General features: G+C 40.3%; 1 protein-coding gene across 3 annotated transcripts in view; it reads right to left on the minus strand.

Annotated features, from left to right (window-relative positions):
• Nucleotides 1–20,903, minus strand: part of LOC115360493 (pleckstrin homology domain-containing family A member 7-like) — a 138,660-nt gene that overhangs the window by 56,869 nt on the left and 60,888 nt on the right. For all 3 annotated transcript variants that reach the window (XM_030053428.1, XM_030053429.1, XM_030053430.1), the window contains 2 exons: nt 17,427–17,510; nt 718–841 (listed from right to left, as the gene is read on the minus strand). In XM_030053428.1, the coding sequence (XP_029909288.1) occupies nt 718–841; nt 17,427–17,510 (208 nt within the window). The remainder of the gene's footprint in view (nt 1–717; nt 842–17,426; nt 17,511–20,903) is intronic.

The raw sequence follows: 20,903 nt of genomic DNA on the forward strand, positions 1-20,903 counted from the left end.
CCCCTTAATTATTTTCATAGAGCTTTTTTATCTTAAATTATTCTAGGGGACACAGGGTCTACTTATTGCCTGTGATGTTAGAAACTGAAGAATTTAAGCTTATTTTCCATTCTCCTGCACTCATTGCACGTCACTAGGGGATAAAAGCACCAAATAAATACCGAAGTGAATTAAAACGCTAAATGCTTTCTAGAATAGTAGACTGATATTTTTAAGACCTCCAAAGCTGTCTTTAATACTTTAAGTTACAACTGAGCCCATTTTAGGGTTTGCCTAATCAAACACCTTGTAGATTTACACTGTTTGAAAAAAAAAAAAACACTGACTGCTAGGATACCAGTCAGACCTATTAATCATACAATGGTAATACTAATGTGCAATGTTCCTTTTTTTGAGACGGGATCATTTCAGGTAAGAGTTGTTGATGCAAAATAGACAGCGAGTTCCTTAGAAATAAACTGCTGATTGACTATCTGAACAGACAACACACCCACCAACAGACAAGCACTCACACACACAAAACACACACACCGCCATGTAGCTCAAAGGGCAGAGACAGCATGACACAAACACTGCCAAGGTTATGGGTATTCTTCCCCTCTAAGGTCACTCATTCCATGGGCATCCTCATGATACTATAAGGTGCCCTGGATAAAAGCACAACTACTTTACACACACACACACACACACACACACACATAGAGCATAGAGACTGACCTTGGAGGCGGAGGCAGTGTCCACAGTGGAGGAGGTGATGGTGGTGGAGGCCTCGCTGACTGTTGTGCTGGAGGGGCGAAGCTGCTCCCCCAAAGGTTTAGACATCATGTGAATGCCCTGTGGCCTGGAGATACACACACACATACACACAAAAGACAGCCATTACACCACACTGCTATCACCACTGGGGGAGCAATGACTCTGACCTCTGCACTCATAACAACTGGATGAGCCACTCGCCGATAAATGCCAGTTTAGCCATAAAATTTAAGAGGAAAGACCTTTCTACTTAGCTCACATTCGTCTTTTAGAGGATTATTTTCCTGCTTTGCGCTTTACTGGCCAGTTTCCAGAGGGGAGAGACAAGAAAGTTGGGAGGGAGAGGAGGATGACTTGGCAGTAAAGATCTGCTGCTGCTGGTACCTTGTTTGCACCCTAATTCTCTCTTACTAAACAAAGTGGTTGTATTTTTCAGATGCCATTACACATTTTATGTCTGGCTCATAATTTGTTTCAAGCATTTTCTCTGTTACACAGTCATCTGTTATGCCTATGGTAACAGACCTTATGACTCTGACCTTGCTACTCCTTAAAGTTGGTTTCTTGTGATTTTGCTTCCATTTATTAAAGCTTTTTTTGATTTTCAGTGAGTGCTGTAAATCACTCTAATTAAGACCATCATCTGAAATGTAAAAAAGTAACATAAGTATGAATGGAAATTGAAAAAAGTGATGGATGTGAGTAACAGCACAAGGATAGATGGGGTATGTCAAAGTGTGCGTCAGGGTGAGGTGGAAGAATCTGGATAAAAGACAAGGACAGAGGGCGAAAGTTTTTTTTTTTTTTTTTTTTTTTTTTTTGGTTGTTGTTTTTTTTGCAGCCACTGTGCATGTGTGTGTGTGTGTGTGTGCATGTGAAAACAACAAAGGCTAAATCTGAGATGTCCTCAATTTTGTCAGTCTCCACCTGACACACTTTAAGGGCAAGGTATAAAACCCTTCTCTCTCTCCTTCTATGTGTATGTGTGTGTGTGTGTGTGTGTGTGTGTGTGTGTGTGTCAGACCTTTTCTCTCTTCATATCCTCTTTACCTTTCCTCTCTTTACAGTAAGCTGAGACTAGTGTGACCTATTGCCATTCACGACAATGGAAGGAAAATAATAAATACAATGTCACAAAAACTGAACCATGGTGGAAAAATAAAACTGCACAGAGAAGCGTGTGTTATGTAACTGGTTATATTAAGAGAAAGTCAAAGAGAGGTGAGGCACCAGTCCTCAGTCCATATGGAAACCACACAGCGGTCCTGCTACTGTACACAGAGTCAAAGCACAGGATTGGAGAAATGCATCATGCATCACTGAATTTACAGGACTCTTGACAGAAGGTGTGTATGCATCATGGATTGATGTTTTCTAAATGTATTTTGAGTTTACAGGGTTTGACACAGTAACAACATGTAATGGATAATACCTGTATAATAAGTTATAACAAGCCCTGGAAGTTGTGAACAGCTTTAAGAAACTGACTTTATGTTGGCTTTTTCCAGACTGGGCCTCATTTCTGGGCCTCATTTCTCCCAAATGTCAGTTTTTCAAGACAACACCCTCATTCTGACACTACCGTTTGATCTCTTCCAACCAAGAGATCAAATACACGCAGATGACCATGTAATCCCTCAACTGAAATCATTCAAATGAACACAACAGTACAGGCTGCAAAACTATTTAAGTAAATGATTCAGTCTCTAACCATACGGCCATGAAAAAAAGACAATTAAAGGTTGTACAGTCAGTCTGCAGCATTAAAAGTCATTTGCAATCAAAGTATCCTCAATTAGTTTGCCTCTGCACAAAGCAAACACTAACAACCAGGCATCTGTGGCAAGAAAATGGGATTAAAATGGGGTTCGTAGGCTCAAAGGTCTCTAGAGTACAATGGACCATGGAACACCCTCTGTTCAAGTAAAACCAAAATTACAGATATTAAAGTTGGGGAGTTTTTACTAATTATTCTGTCCGTAGAAACAGGCTGAAGTTGATCTTTTAACTCTTGAAACTTGTATTTTCAGTCTAGGAAGATAAGTATTGCCTCATGTATCTCTGTTTTTGTTTTGGATGCATCGGGCTGCAGCTTCTGCAGTAGCCAAAGGAAAGGGTGCGGAGCAAGTGTGTGTAAGTCGAGGAGCCTTGGAAACTTCCCAAACAGCTCTTGCACGCCACTAACTTTTGGCTAACTAGAGCTGCCGACTGCTGTAGCTACTTCACTTAGCATCAACTGACAATGTAGGACAATGAAACTAACATCCCATAGCTACCTGTCCTGACCTCTGGATTAAATCAACAAGAAATAAGTATGCAGGCTTGGCCAGGAGACACCATTTGTGAACAGGCCGAGCACTCAAAACTAATGGGCTAACGGGAGCCCACTACTTTTCCTCCACAGAGGAAAATTACAATGCCAAGCGGCGCTGACATAACTTAAACATAACATATACGTTATCTTACATTATCGTACATTATATAACAGGAAAGTTATATGTTCTATTGCAATACAAAAACGCTTTGTATGCTTTTGCAGTGGCCATCATTGTTGTGCCGCTGGCTAACTGATAGGAAGTGTAGCAAACAGGGATGGAATGATTGTGTTGTTTTGTTTTGTTTTTTTTGTTTGTTTTTTTTTGGCTGATACCGTTTATGTTCCCATCCATCATGACTTCTAGCTAATAATTACACTGGTACTGCTATGAATTTTTGTAAAAATGGTAATACAAATGGATGTGAATAACAGGTTCAACTTTCCAGACAGACTGTCTTAAGATAAGACTTTTGCAAACAAAATACCATGTTAGTTGTTTTCCCATAAAAAAGGGTCAAAAAGGCCAAATTTCACAATTAGCTAAATATCAGCAGCAAAAATATTTTCTGCACTGATGCTGATATTGGTTTTTAAAGCTGAAATGCCAAAGCCAATAGTCTGCTGATATACTGATCCAACCCCACTAGCCAATTATTATTATTATTATTACTATTATGCGTAATTTTGGACGATGATATGGATTGTACTGCACCGCGCACAAACTGAGTGAAGGATGACTGTTTATACTGAAGGTGACAGTTTGTAAATCAATACACACACATACACACACACACAATTCAGGCCAGTACCTACACAATGTGGCTACAGGCCTGGTAACGACACTACAAAATACAGCATCTCTTTGCATAATAACAGTGCTGACATTGGTGCTGCTGTATTGCAGCAAGATGGATGTGATGTTTTATTGTAAACCTCTCAACAGCAGGAGGAGAACGTCGGTAAATCTGTCCGATTAGTTCCAGAGGGGAAAACCCCGGTGGCATAATGCATTCCTCCATCCAGGAACCTTGGCTAATTACCTAGCACTTTAATTCTCTCTGACACACACACACACACACCCCTCTTTCTTTCACCTACACCCATATATTCTGTACCACACAACCACACACACTCTTGGGTGTTGTACATTACTTTATTACCAAGTAAGTAATGGTCTAATTTGTCTGGTTTGTGGATGTTTCTGGGAGGAAAAATGTCAAAATGTCGGCCTCAGTCTTTTTCTTTCTGTCCCTGTCTTTCTTCCTCTCACAGACACACACATCCACAGACTGAGCACACCTTCATTCATTCCTCTACCCCCCCCAACCCCCCATATTACAGCCGTCAGTGTAAAACGCCAACACAGCTGCCGGTTACATTACCAGCGAGCTCTCCACAGATGCATAATGTACATCTCTAGGATGAGGTGTGGGTGGGCTGAGAGAGAGAGAGTCAGTGAGAGAGACATTACATCCAACTGTCGAGTGAATTTCATGCAAACATTTGAAAGGTCACAAAATATAAAATGTGAATTAGATGCATTTCCATCAGCTGGGCTGAAGTCCACTCCCTGAATGTCAAAAAACAGACCCACCAGAAAAATGGAAAAAGAATTGATTTTTAGAATTGATTAGTACTGCTCTTTAGCATCAGCAAATGTTGGTCATATTTCATGCTGTCTGGGGACAAAAACAAAGAAATGCACTTGGCTATACACTAATTCATCAACTAATGGTCACACAACCACAGCTGGTGCCTTATACATAGGATAGCCAGCAGGTATGACATTTCTGGAAGGTCATAGTGGGCACATTTTATATTCCAGAACAGTCAATGCCACTTTTTAACTGAGTCATTTCATTATCTATTTGCCAAATGCAAATTTGTTGCTATTTCTTTATCACTTCATCAACAAAAACAAACAAACAAAACAAAGAAAACACCTCAAATAAGGGTAAAAACTTTTGTGCGGTAAAGACCACATAAAATCACGTTTTGCTGTTTACATTCTGCTCTTGAACCTGAAAACAAATGCTCTGCAAACACAGCTATGAAAGAGCAAGACAACCACAGCATTGTATGTGACCTTGCTGCTCACAGAGAGAAAACAGAAAACAGCACAGAGAGGTAAAAAGAGAGGCAGCGACACAAAGAGATAGAGGGAGGCTTTGCTTTTTTGCCTGGAAATGTTCTCAAAGTACACAAATTGGACCATCCTTTTCTCAGCACCACAGTCTACAAGGCTCAGTTGCTCTTTCAGCTGCACTGGACACTCAATTCGTTCTGACCTGAACTTTTTTTTTTTATAGCAATTAAACCTACACTTCACCTTCATAGGCCTACCATAAAGCTGGATTTGGGCTTAGCGAGGTAACTTCAGGGTTAACCCTGGATTTTCTGTACCACAAAGGTGGTTTACTTTTTATCGGGGTACGTTGCTGTGGTAACATGAACACCTAACCTGCTCCAGAGCATGTTAAGTTCAGGAAAAGAGCTCAGCAGGTATAAAAGCCGCACCTACTGACCAATCAGTTCTCTTGGAAAATGGCCTGCCCATTTGATGAGACAGTGTGAAGAAGTAAAGCCTTGTACATGTTGGAGGCTATATAGCCTCCAACATGTACATATACATATGCTACATGTATAAGCTATAGTAAGCGTACTGACCACTTTGCAGTATGTTTTTATACTTATTTTTTATTTGCTCCCACGTTCTTTTTGCTCCACTGGGGCTGCATCTGAAATAATAAGGCTAAAATCACATGCCATAATGACAAATTTCATAAACATAAATTTATGGAACACACAAATGTTACTGTAGTCAGATCTACTTGTGCCGTCATAGTGGGGAAGTAATATTATAATCCCACTAACTTACGCATTGACACAGTCGGCGATTTTTTGCCAGCATTCCTTACGGCTTTTGGCAGCTGCAACTGTGTTGCTTTTTGCCTGGATGATGGATTTATATTCCTTGTATTTATTTGAGATTATTGTCTGCTCCTCCGTCATAAAGTCTGTGGCTCGGGTGGATTTTTCCATGTCTGCGATTGGTTGTACGCAGCAAACACCGCCCTTTTATGTGAGCGCACACAGATCTAGATTGGAAAACCCTGGTACTGCAAATCAGGATTGTGGATGTCTGGTTAAGTGAAGCCAGATAACTAAGAGAAACCCCAGGTATGTTAATCCAGCTTTATGGTACAGGCCCCTGGACTGTGAAAACACCTATCTAGTGATAAACTTTGTACGGATAAGTCAGTATAGTCAAGATCAGACATTTTAGGGGACATAAACATAAGAAAAACACATTTTGCAGTAAAGGAAGACTTTTATGTTGTTAATATATTCTAACATTTTTAGCATTCCTTAAATGTTGCTCATTGTTGTTCATTTACTTATTAGCTTTTTAAAATTTTAGTATTATCTTAAAGGATGGCATTCAATTGCCAGATTACATTTACAGCACTCCAAACATTATTTGCTTTAGTCTTAGCAAACAGTTTGCTGCTTGGAAAATTTAACTGAACTGGACTGAAAAATATTGACAAAAAAAAAAAAAAAAAAAAAAAGCAGAAAGAGAGCTAGAGTGAGACAAGTGAGACAAAGTGAAAGGCAACTTGTCACACTCCACGAGCTGTGTTGTTATGTGTTGTCGTCAGCATGGTGTCAGTGTGTTGTTCTAGCTGCTCCACAGAACACTTTTATTTTCAACAAAAAACAGATGGAAAACCATCTGCTAACATTAATAGGTGTAACTGTGGTATTTTTTCCACTATGTGAACAAATGTAAACAAAAGCTGAGCTGAAACAAAGTACTACACAGCTTCAAATGGGACACATTTAAAATTGTCTGATTTATTGAGTAAGTTTGTCAATATGAAAAAAGTACAGGTCTGCTTTTTTTTTTTTTTTTAATAAACATCTTAGTCACGTGGATTATCTTTAATTATAATATTTTTATGCTGGACAGTATACCAGAAAACATCCAACACCACATTCATTTCTTATTATTTTGATCCACAATGTGGGAAAATATCAAGAAAGAGCAGCTTTTTTGTCAGAAGGGCACCCTGAGCCCAAATCACAATTCCAACAACTCCCATGCCCAAACTCATAGTTCCAATCACCAGTTAGCCTCATACTGTTCTCTGTGGGGAGATTTCCAATAAAATTAAAATTCCAATAAAACTACAGACAATTACCTTGCTTGAGGTCCCTTTGATCGTACTTGTTGTTGAGGGAGGTAAAAGATTTAGTAGTACACTTTCCCAGCAAAAGCATCTTCTCAGCTGATTATAGTATTCAAACTATCGGCCTTCCTGACTTCTCCATAGGGCAGTTTCCACAATCAATATCTGTCAACATCTGTACTTGCATGTCACAGTTAGCAACATCATTAGAGCAGACGGTTGCTTGTTAACTTGATTAGAAACCAGCATTTACCAGATTTTATGACCATAAAGTGATATGCTTTTGAAGTGGGACAGCAGTGTTCAGAAATAAGAGACAGCAGAATGCCTTCTTAAACCAATTAGAATTGAGGCTTCAACATAGCAATGTAAAAACAATGAGGATGATCATGCACATCAGCCGTTGAGACTTGATCCCTGGCACTTTTTTTGGTGTGATATGACACAATCTGAGCACAATGGAAGCAGTGGAGCAGCTTCCACTGATTTCAAATGAAGCATTTCCTGCATGGCTTCCAGCTGCAGTGGTGCTTTGTCCTGAGAGACATTAACAAACCAGACAAATGATCCCACTCTTTGTTAGGTTTTTTTTTTCTAGTCATCAGAGGATCTACAAGCTCTCATTCTCTTTCACAGTGTACTGGGACTTGACTTCACTGAGGGATGAATCTTGATGAATGAGCAGAAGAAGTGATGCGTAGCTGGCATCCAACAGGGACATCGCCACATAGTAATCAACTCATCCACACAATGCACTGAGCTCTGGTGTTTCTACCCCAATCCAACCACAATCCTTTGAAGTGACTTAAAAAGCTTGAAGCTAAACACTTGCAGTCAATCTTTTAAGAACACACATAGGAGCAAATACCACTAACAAAAGTCCAAGCACAAACAGAGAAGAAAGCTGAGCCTTTGTTAGATGTGACGGAATAGCACAGTAAGTTACTGGCTTTACTGGTAATATACATCTTCCCTTTCTATCTCAGACTCAAACAAGTAATCTGACAGCATGTTGGACGAAGAGAGGGGAAAAAGCTCAAAGGCCAACACTTAAGAGGCACACTTAGCCACCCAGTGGAGAGTATAAAAGGACAAGAACCCAGATTTTAAAAACATTATACACTATTATCACCTGGGGCTCTCCAAAGAGGCTCTGACCCTGAGACAAGAGAAAAAGCTGTTGGTTGGTGGGTAATTATTTGTCTCTTCTCCCTGAGGAGAGAGAGGTTTGCCTGCACTTGTGATGTGGGAGGAATAACCAGCCATGTTGTGAATAGAGTGGCCGTGAGAACTATTTAATCACCCAGGAAGAGGAATTATCAGCAGGATTCTGACATTTTATCTTGAGACTCTTGATGTTCTTTAATGAATCATTTAACAGCAAAACAGAGGACAAAGCATCTAAAAACACCTTAAAAAGTCACCTAACTCCCACAGCTGCAGCCACACGCAAAAAAACAAACACAACAGCAGTAACAACCGAAATTAATATATATTTTTAAAAATCTACAGCGCTGGCAGCCCACACAAGTACATTTGACATTTCAACAGAAATAGTCTCTTCTCTCATCATGCAGCTTGTGTTCTGCAGCCCCAAAATGTTCAGAAATGTGAATTGTTCTGTAGTCAGGTCCAGTCTCACATTTTGATTGGCTGAGAGGCATGCAAATATCTCTAGGTACTGGCACTCTGACCACATTTCTCTACATCACTCCACCTTGTTTACCTTTGACATCGCTATATGTACATAAGCTGACACATTAACAGCTGACCTGTTAATAGCAACTGATACACACCTGCAATAAGGTATATGAATTTTGTGATTTGTGATGTGTGATTATTATGTGATTTTTTTTTCTCATCAGTTATTTAAAAAAAAAAATCAAAATCAAACTCTGGTATCCACACTAAAGTTGAGGTTGTGCTATGCCGTGCAATACTGATGCAGGTGTGCTCCAGTCTACTGCCACTACAATTTGAGCAATGTAGTGTTGCTCAAATGTATTATCTGAGAAAATAACACCGGTACTCCACCCTAAACCACATGGTAAACTGCGGTATTTCAGCACTGCAACAGGGCCTGTAACACACACACACACACACACACCCTAATAGCCACACGGCTGCTATGGCAACAGTCAACAAAATGCTGCCTTGCCCACCATGTGTGAGGTCATCACACTGTTGGCATAGCCAACGACCCTCCACCCCCCAAAATCACCAGATCCAATGGCAATAGCAGTCAGCAGAGGAAGAGAGAGAGAGAGAGAGAGAGAGAGAGAGAGAGAGAGAGAGAGAGAGAGAGAAAGGGAATGGGCGAGGGAACCATGTAGAAGATGATAAAGGAAGAGTGGTAGAGGGAAGGGAAAAACACCTCTGAAAAATATGAGGAGCAAATGAGAGACAGAGTGCAAGTTAAGAACGATTAAGAACGATAGTGGAGATGCAAAAAAAATGGAAAACAGACCAAAGGTTGTTTTAAAATCGCCATTTACATAAGCATGCATGTTTTTTTTCCTTAACAACAACAAGTCATGCCACTCATGTCACCCATGGACTTTCCCCATGCAACAACAGTCTCTTCCTGCTGGGTCTTCCTCAAAGTCACCTTGAGCAGAGTAGCATTCACTCTATTTCCTCACCCAGATTTGGCCAGTCAGACAAACCTTCCTGTTACCAGCCAGCCACTTCATAGCTGTGTTATTGCTGCCCCCACGCAATGTAGTTAATCAAATATTGCTTTTATATTCCCCATGACTCCTCATGTGGAAGTCTAATATATGAACATAAATGCCTCTGTGTCATATAAGTTATACCTATATATCTACAATTGAGAAAGAAAGCAACAAAAATCGAAGCAGATAGCTCCCATCCAGCATATTCTCTCTTCAAACTTCTCTCCTGAGACAAAAGCATCACATGTACAACCTTTGGATTACCAAACAGCGCTCATCCCCCTACCATTACACTCCTCAGCTCCTTATAGTCCCACCAACTGTAAAGCAATTTAATTTATATGCATTTTATTTTATTTTATGTATTACGCATTTACTGCTCTTATTTTATTGCTTTTATTTTTGTTATTTTTGCTGACTTGCGTTGCTTTTATGTTTTTACTGATTTTTCTTTTCTCTTGGTTTTATGCATATGTTGACTGGGCTGCACAGTGTGAGAACCATGCAATATGTGGATGACATTCCCAGCTGCATTACAGTAATATTCTCTCAGTCAAATGACTAATATGGCAATAAAGCAAAACTTGAACTTCAGCTTGAACTTGATATATTAACCAAATATACACACCCCACTTTGCATATGGTGAAATATATATCTATGGTGAAAACAATGGGAAGGAGGCATGTATTTCTAATATATGTTACATATATTTTTCTATGTATGAAAATGTGTCAATTTCAAACACATTTCATACATGGTTCAAAATGCACATGGTATATACCATATAGGGAAAACCACTATATACACATAAATGACATTTCTGTATGGGTCTTTTGTAACATATAAGGCAATATCTACAAGAAATACTTGTGTATACATGTCACATTTTTGTACCAGGTCTTGTTGGATGAAAACATTATGGCCATGGATATAGATAAAAACATACCTCCAGAACTAATTTGATCTCCCAACAGCAATACCGATATTAAACAGAAAAGGAATCATGTGTTTATCACAAGCACATTTTCAAAACCATTTGTGAGTATGTATTGTTTTCCTCAACCTTTCCAGGATAACACAACTTTAGAGTTTCTTGATTTTCCATGACACAAAACTCCAGGTTTTCCATGACGGTAAAGGGAACATTAATAAAGACAGACATGAGAGTGAGACCCACTTCAGAGCCAGACAGACATGGAGACCCAGACAGCAGCAGCCGGGGAAGTTATTCCATCTCTTCTGCTGCCAAAATAAGAGCTGATAAGGGACTTGTAGGAGCTGTGAAGTCCTGACAGATTAGCCTCTTCGTGCTGCGATAACCCCTGGCGTGCAGGCCCTCCGATGCCAGCCCCAATACACATACACACACAAACACACATACACTGAACTCTGATGCTAATTTTTTCATATGGAGTTTCAGCTGTGTTTGGATGGCGTGTGAGCTGATACCTCCATTAGTGGTGATCAAAAAAGCAACTTGGCTGTATTAGCGGGAGCTGGTGGTGACAGATATATAATATGGGATAGAATGGAAGCTCACAACTTGCATAATAATGGCATGCAGGGTGTCAGCAGGGTGATGGAAGCCTAAAAGTTAGTGAAACGGGATTTTTGAGAGAATCTAAGTGGAGAAAGCCAATGAGTAAGAGTGTGAGAGTTTCAAGTGGAGAAGAGGGTGGAAGAGGGGTATGAATGACTGGAGTAAGTGATACTTTGAGAGGGAGAGAGCAAAATATTCATGCGTTGACTTGACCTCTACATCCCAAGCTGGTAGTGAATGTTTGCAGACTTTGTCCATGGATTGCACACAAACTGCTGGCTTAAATTCCTTTGCATACAGAAGTGATGCAGTTTGAAAGACTTCATACATGACCAGAAGAACAAATGAATGAACAGAAGCGGTTCTTATTGCACTAATAAAGCTCTCTCTTATGTTCCAAAGAACAAGCATAGGAGTTGGTATTTTTCTTTTTTTTTCTTTTTTTTTTTTTTTTTTGAAATGTGCATTATGTATTGTGTATTGTAAGGCTGGGCAAAACACTGATATTCTATCAATATCATGATATGAGACTAGGTATCATCTGGGATTTTAAATATCATCATATTGTGATATGGCATAACAGTTGTCTTTTGCTGATTTTTAAGGCTGCATAACAGTGAAGGGATGCAATTTTTTCTGGTCTTATTAGATTGTAGGAGCTGTTTGATTATTTGTCTCTATCTGCTTGGTCATCATATTCACATAACTAGTGATTACCGTATTTCACCAATTAATCGCCCGGCCGCAAATAGCTGCCGGGTTCTTATAAACGCCTGGGGTCTGCACCCATTTTGCGTATTAAACGCCCACCCGAATAACCGCCGGGGCGATTATTTGCATCATAATGAGGTAACCCAAAATAAGGCTACTCACCTTATTTTTGCAGCAGTAAACAGTTATCCGCACAATAAGTGTGTGGCACTTCCGTTTTCTGTCAAAATAAGAGCGCTAGCTAACGTTAGAAAAAAAGGGTGCACCGTAATCTTACATCGACCGACTATAAATATGTTGGACAGTAACTGTCATCACGATAATGGCCTGGTGCAGGTCTGTGCAAAAATAAATAAAGGCCTGCAGCGAATAGCCGCCTGGTTCTTTTAAACGCCCAGGGTCCAAGTTGATTTGGCATATTAAACGCCCGGGCGATTAATTGGTGAAATACGGTATTTATCATAAATCTGCAGTGTGTAAATATCTTATGAAAGCGTAACTGATCATCCCTACAATACTGATGCAGGTATTTAGTAAAAGATATCGATATATCTGATGTTGCCCAGTCCTAGTAATTAAGTTACCAAGATATCAGTGGGCTCAGGGTATTTGGTGACATTTGGTGGCATCTGACATACTTTTTTGAAGTTTTATGTCAGAAATGATTCATGATTCCCCTCATTTTATGGCACTTTAATTGTATGACTGACAGTTTTAGCCAACTAGAAACCAGCTGGCAGAAACCAGAGGATTTGTTTCCCAATCTTTATTTTCTCCGGGTTTCTATTCTTATGTGTGTTACTTTGACCTTTTCAGTCAGTACTGGACTTGGTAATGGGTATATTAAAGGCATGAGGACATTCTTTACATTGACTCTAGGTACTAGAGTCGCTGTTCTACTGTGTGACTTACATAATCACAGTAAAGAACGTCCTAAAGGGTATCATTGTTACATTACACAGAATAGCCTGAATATGCTGAAACACCTTCCATTATGAGCCACTGACTGTGTGTTTCATTACTCAAACCTGTGCAAAATTCGCCGTCAACTTTCATAAACACATACACACAGAAAAATGTGTGTTGCGCCAATACATTATCAGAGCAGCTAGGAAAGGCTTGCTTCACACCCACATCTGCTAATAAGACAGATCATCAGAACATAGAAAGGATATAATGAAGAGAGAAAGGGTGATGGGGAGTGGGAGAAAGAGAGAGGAGACAAAAAGAGTGACCGCCAATTAACACAGAAAAGGGAAGATAAGAGATTATGCATGAAGGCGTGTAGGCCACTGCCTGACTGGGGGAGGTTGAAACAGAGATTCAGTTCCTGCTTAAATGTGAAAAAACTGACTGTAATGATGAAGAAAAATTCAGAATGGCCATGGGTGAAGGACTAAGAGCCCCATCTTACAGCCAGAAAAACCTCTGACCATCATGTAACCAGAGGAGTGTTGGCAACTGTACTGTCTTTACACAGACTTCATATGATTCATCTAACTCAATTATGTTATTTGTTTCATTTTTAATCACTGATAAATAGCCTAATCCAAATATTATAGTCTATTATAGTCTGATGTTTTTTATACACACAAACACTAGTTGCATCCACTTCGGATCTATGGATACACCCACATACACTTTTTACACTATTTATTATAATGAAATCCAGTGTAAAAAATACAATCTATTGAAACTGAAGCTCTAATACTGTTAATCATATTATTCATGCCAATAAAGCATAAAGAAATGATCTGAAGTGAATTGAACTGACAGTTCAAAAGGAGACGGGGGGAAAGAAACAGTAGAAAAGCGAGAATGAGATGGTGAGCGTTCTCAAAAGAAAAGGTCATTACTGAAAAAAATAACGAGTGGGGAGGCAGGCAAAGCAAATGACAGAAAAAATGATTGGGCGGGACAGGTGGAAATAGAGTATGAAGAGAGTCGGTAATAGAACACAATGAGCGGGCGACAAAAGAGGAAGACAATAAAACAGATGACTGGAAAGGGAGGCCCTGTGGTACCTGAATATGTGCAGTAAAAGTCCAATGCATCTTTATATGTGGCCTCCTTAGATTTTGCAGCTACAAGTCTATTAGCTGTTCTTGGCTGCATTTCTGTTTTAGCTGAGATCTGTGCAGGGAAATCACAGAAAAAACAGGCTACATTTGAACCTGTCATCTAATGAAGTAACATAAATAAAGCAACACTGAGACACCTTTGAGACTACATCTAATTACACGACTCGGTGAAATGATTTATTCTTGCTGTGAAATGATGAAATTAAGAAAAAAATTCCAAAAGCGATATCATCACTGAACTTATGCGTTGGTTTTATCTTCTTGTTTGCCAAGTATAGCCAAAATGTTAAGGTTCACTGTTTAATTAAAAGACCTTGAGAGAAGTGGATATGAGGTTTTAACATTTTAGGCCTTGCTTTAGTGCTTTTTGAAAGCAGCATAAGTTTAAAATGCTAGATTACTAACATTGCTTACAACCAAAAGTAACGAGTGTCAGGGCCAGAGCCACAGCACAAGAGATGTAACAAAATATCCCTGTGACCCTAGAACAGCCATGTAGGATGAAAGAGAGGCGCAAGGTTAGAAAATCAGAGCTGAGGAGAGTTTTTGCATTCAAAACAGAGACAGGTTTTTGCGAGAAATTTTGTGGTGAAGTCCATTTTAGTAAAACTGGACACATCGCCACAGGGCAGAGTGTTTCAAATGTCTGTCAGCTGAGACTCCGGGGGCAAGTGAAGGATGTCAGGCACTATGTTCAAAGACAAAGGCAGACGACACTGATCCCTGAGGCCAGAGCTTCATAATCTCCACCTCAGGTGCTCTGGGCTCTCAAACCCAGACGCTGAGAGACAAAGGGAGCAAAAGCAGGAGGGAGGTGGAGGAAGAGGAGGAGCAGGTGAGAGGGATGACACCACCACAGCTTCCTGTGGTGATTAAGAGCCTTTTTTGTGGGTGTAAATTTGGTATTTGAGATCCATAATGTGGGGAATTACAAGAAAAGCTTCACATAAATATAATTCTCATATCTGTTGTTAAAGAATGAATTTAATACTAAATTTTAGGAATACTCAATACTTAAGTACCACATTTTTCTACAAGCTGAAGGCTAATTCAGCAGCACCTCCAGAGGGTGTACAAGTGTGGACTGGAGTAGATGAAAGAAGAAGAAAAAGGTTTTAAACAGACAGAAGTGCAGTCTGGCTCTGGACAGTGGACTGCAGTTTGAAAACATGGCAGTCCACCACATGTTGAACTGAATCCCAGTCCATCTAAACTGGTTCACACAATGGTGCCAGGAGTGAAATGCAGATTTGTTACACTTATGATGTGCGCTGAGAAAAGTGGACCTCCTTCATTATCTGCCTGCAAGTATTTTCACTGGCCTATTCTGATATATAAGGCCATTTTAAATACAGTACATAAGACATTGTTATAGCTTTTGGTTTAATTCTGGTTTAGGCCCTGTGCTGCACGTCATTGCCTCTCTCTCTCTCCCTCTTCTGACTTTCCTGTCTATCTCGAATGTCACTGTTTAATCAAGCAGAAATGCCAAAAAATATCACCAAAAAGGCCATTTAGGAATGGCTCTCCTGCCACCTTTGTTAGAAACACACATTTTTAAAGATGATTTAATACTTCTCAGCACTCATTAACAGTTTGCTGGCCCAGCAACTTGAAAGCAGGTTAAAGATCAAGTCAAGCTGAAATTTGTAATTTGATTGGCCTACTTTAAATGTTTGATTGAGAATATATGACACTGTATGCACTTGTTTAGGGGTGAAAGAACTTCATCAGTGGCCTATGTTTTGCCAGAAAAATAGAGTAAATAAACAAATGCTTGTTAGGAGTCTAGACTGACTACAGAGTGCCATGAATTTATGTCGCTGTGAATTACTGCTTGTTTTGATGATGTTGTTATTAATTTTTTATTGTCCTGATTTTGAGATATTCTGTTTATGACTCCTTGGGAAATGAGGATTTGAATCTCAGTGGAATTGTTTCCTGGTGAAACAAAGGTTAAACAAATAACAAAAAAGATACACGCCCAAATGACAAATGAAATCTCCAAAATCACACAGTGCCGTCGCAGTAGAGAGGAGTGTCTCTTGTAATTGCAGCCTAGAGATTTGTCCTGCTCAGGTGAAACTCTGCTGCCAAGTTTTGTTACTGATGGGAAATCTTCTCTGCTCAAGACAGAGATTAATTAAAACTCAAGAGTGAAATACAGACTGTCTGATTAACACCAGCAAGCAAATGCTCCATCAAGAGAAAGCTAGACTCACCAACAGTAGGGTTTAGCCTTTCTAGTCCCTTTGGTGTAAATTAGTATCACAGATTAGTTTACTGACCATATGTTACATGATTTCTAGGTACTGAAGTTGAAAAATTTCAAACATTTACCTTTTGAACTTGTGAACTGTACTTAAAGGGTTTGACAAAATATTGAGTCAAGGAAGGTTTATGTTTATGGTTCTGTGCAACAAACTGTGTACATTAAGGATATTTACAGGAGAATATTGTTGGTTGTCAGAAAAACAATGTTACAAAAACTGTGTTTAGCTGCACTTTCCAATACTAATGGTCCAAACAGAGAGAGCATCCTTTTAACAAGTAGGCTAGTGACTTCAGCTACAGTATCATCTCTGTGCAGTGAACGCACTCCAACAGCACTAAAAGTCCTTGACAAATCCACCAGCACTTTCTTCTTTCTCTTCTCTCATTTATTTACAGAACAAAGCGAACCTGATAAGAGGAAAGTTTCACATCATGGCCTAGTTGAAACACCACTGAACTTTTCCTGAAACATTACAGCATCAATCCAGAGTTCAACTCCACAATGTTCTGAATCATTTGCAAATGATGTCAAATGAGTTGTTGGCTGAAGTTTCCAAAGTCACTGTCACCTCAGTTATCATTCAACTAGCCACGTAACTGTGACAAGTTAGAAACCATGAACTAATGTGGAAAAAATTGTCATCAGTAGCAGGTTAATGCTCTTTCACATTAAGCTTAATTCTGTCATTCAATCAAGCATGTCTATGACTTTCATTCCTTGAATCAGGGTCAAGAAAGTTTTTGCCAGTTTTAGTTTTGATATGTCATTAAACGCTTAGAGAAAATCAATATAGCCCGCCATCTTTCACATCAAGATCAATGCTTCATTTCAACAGCTAAGAACCTTTTATATAAACAATAAAACTGGAGGCACTCACTGCTCTTGGAGGATAAAATCCACGTTCTCTGGAGAAATCTGTCCGGTCACAGGATGCCGAAACGCTGTGGTCCTCTGGTTATGACTGCAGTGACAGAGATGGGTAGAGAGGGAGAGGGAGGAGAGAGAGGAGACAAAAGACAAAATTAGCAACCGTGGTTGCTCTCAGACCACAGAGAGGCCATCACCCTGGATTTTCACCCCCTCGCTGTTCACAAGTACAGCAGACACGAGCTGAGCATTCCCCAGGGGAGCTGTAGGCTTAGAGGGTCTGCCCAGCCTCTCCACCGTCATGGGCCCTGTCCCTGACTTTCCCAGGCCTGTGTAGAATGTGTGTGTATGTGTGTGTGTTGTGAGGGGGGCAGGGCTGCCCCCACCTCCCCACCCGTCCTGTACAGCGTGTGAGCCCCAAAGTGTCGGGCTCAGCACAAAATACTGGACAGTGCAGGCCTGGGCCTCCGTCAACTTCAGTGTCAGCCAGTCAGTCATTCTCGGCCTCAACCAGAGTGTAAAAGCATTCCACTGCCAGAGGGGGTAAACAACTCGGGTGTGTGTGTTTGGGCGGGGATAAACTTTGTATAGACCTAAGCTTTAAGAGGACTGGCATTCATTGCTCTCCAGTTCCATAAGAGGTGAATGCTTCAGGCAGCACAATGTCCGCTGTGCTACAGTCATGTTTGAATCTCAACAACGGAAGTGTGAGCATGTTTCTAAAATGAGAAATCCACTTCTCCAATAAAGTAGCACCTACTCCCACAAAATGACTGCTGGCACAAAGCAGGACCAAAGCATGACAATTTCTGAAGCTAGATACTTTTATGCCTGCATATTGAAATCATAGCAGTTTTATGGATGGGATGCTCTGAATTTTAGATACAGTATATTGTTGGACAAACAGCAGGTAAAGTTTCTTAAGACGCACAGTGTTATGGGAATGAACTCATCAACTTTTAAGATGCATAAATATCAGTGGGACAAAATTAGAATCACATTCAATTGCTTCAGTTGCAATGTGCAATAAATATAGAGGAATTTGCCTTGTCGACACTGATGCAGAGACATACTGACAGCCTCCAGAATTTCACGGTGCATACTGAGATACATGGCACTGGGACAACATCACCTCACACACTTGTAAGAATAGACTCAGTGCCAACACTTGCAGTGGAACCCTGACTGGAAAAGGAACAGGAACCGAGAGAGGGAAAGTATACGGCACAAAACATGATTTTCCTCATAGCTAAGTTTAAAAAGTGCTCCTTAAAACAACTAAAATGACCATACACATTTTAATTTCCCCCCCGTCTCCCTTTGATGTTAAAAATAAACCCAACAACATCTGATGCAAAACAAACTCTGGGATTTGTGCTTGTGCTTCTTCAAGGTGCCCTGAAGCACAGCCCCAGTAGAGCAGCTCAGTGGCTTCCAACAGAAGATTGTGGTTGTGATGGGCTGCCACCACGCGTAAATGCATGAAGCTGTGTGAATGTCAACCAAACGGTTGTTGAAAAGGAGTGTGCATGCTTACCAAAAACACTCCTGTGTGCAGAGGTTCAGAAACCTTTCCCACCAACAATCAATATCTAGCAGCAATGTTTTCCATCCCACTGGCACCTCACATTTGTCATGGTTTACCAGCTATTGCTTGATCTAGCAGAAGATTAAATCTAAGGGGAAACTCCCCCAAGGATTTCCAAGGAAACCTGGTGACATGACAGCAACAAGCTCCTCAGCAGGGATTTATAATGCAATTAATTAGCTCACAGTATGAGTCCTAAACACAGCCTGTCACAGCGGACAGGTCACATCTAAACAAACTGCCGATAGACCTCTAGTCCCCTTCTGCTGGCATCTATTCTGCTCGTTTCTCCTGTAACTGTCAGATGAAATGTGAAGAAAGAAATGAAAAGAAAGAAAGAAAAAAGAAGATAACTGTTATCAATACCACTGCTGCTACTGCTACTACTACTACTACTGCTACTACTAAGCAGAAGAAAAAAAGAAGGAGATTTTTTTATTATTATTTTCTTGCAGATTCATATGTTATTTAGGACATATCAAACCGTTCAGGGAGCATTTTTAATCCAGCTATGAAATAATATGTGTTGCATACTCGAAAATAAGTATGAATTTGTATCGGCAAGATTTGTTGCAAGTTCTTCTCATGGAAATTGCTGGAAGCTAGTAGAGGCCTGATAAAGAGGATGGTGCTCTTTTAGCTTCTCTGTTGCAAGCAGTCCATCTTCAACCCCCTGATCGTTGAATTTTTGATGATATTGTGTTATTTAATGTCAATGCCGTGCTTTGTGTAGCATCAGTGTTTCCTCCAACTGCTGCCTGCACTGTGCCAACACTGTTTACTGCTTCAGGCTGCAAGGTTGGTTGTTTTTTCCTGACCAAAAACTGCTCAGTTTTTCAAGTCCGGAATGCAATGGAAAGAAACCACTGACCATAGACTCCCATGAATCACTTACAGTGGCCCACAGGGGGACTGTGGTCACATTAAGCCTAACGTGCATGTGCTCTCCAAAAAAATGTGGAGAGGGTGACATACAAAAAAGGCCACTTCAAATGATCAAGGCCATTCATACCCCCTAATTTTTAAATGCATGGTTTACTTTATGACCTGGGATGACGGTGATGTTGCCAAGCTGAGTCCTCATGCCTCTGAGCCCAGATGGCACCTGACAGCCAAGAGCATTTAAGTCTGGTGTTGAGGAGCGTGAAGCACCCAATGCACAATGTGAGAGAAAAGCACTGTAGCAGAGGTGGTGTTCGTCATGCTGCCAGAGAAGTGTGTCTTACGGGGCAAAAACACACAGTGCTCTAGATAGAAGCATCCCTCAGGGGACGTGCTTACTACTGCAAAGTCAGAAGGAGCGTAGCAGCCGTGTCCGAGGGGCTCTGTGAATTAATAACTGTCTAAACAGGAGGGAATAATGATCGATCAGCTGTGGCGTGAGGAGGAAAACAGATCATCTCATGAGGCCTCTGAGCCGTGAGTTATGACTGTGACGCTCTCCTCACAGAGCAGCATCAAATTCGACAGCAGATGCTAAATGGCAGCCGCAGTACGTCAGTGCTGTTTAACTGGTAAACAGCTACATGGGTCGATGTAGGTGACATCAGGTACATTGCGTTTTGGTTGCTCATCTCTAGGCAATAACACGAGGCATGTCACAATCCAATAATGTAGTAAACCACTGAAGTAATAACTAATTAAAGATGCGCTATGCAAAAGTGATTATCAGACCTCAGTGAGGCGAGGTCTGATAGAAAATGTCACATCAGTACATAATTTATCAGCGAGTCAGGCCAGTGATGACAACCATGTCGCATCAAACTATTATATTTTGTGATTATTCCAGTTTGTTCAATCAGCTGAGTGGCCCTTATCGTTATGAAACAATGAGACCTATGTAGACTCAACCATCAAATTTTATGCTTATTCCACATATCTGGTCAGTCTGAACTGAAC

This window comes from Myripristis murdjan, chromosome 6, assembly GCF_902150065.1.
Source record: "Myripristis murdjan chromosome 6, fMyrMur1.1, whole genome shotgun sequence".
In the NCBI taxonomy this organism is placed as follows: domain Eukaryota; kingdom Metazoa; phylum Chordata; class Actinopteri; order Holocentriformes; family Holocentridae; genus Myripristis; species Myripristis murdjan.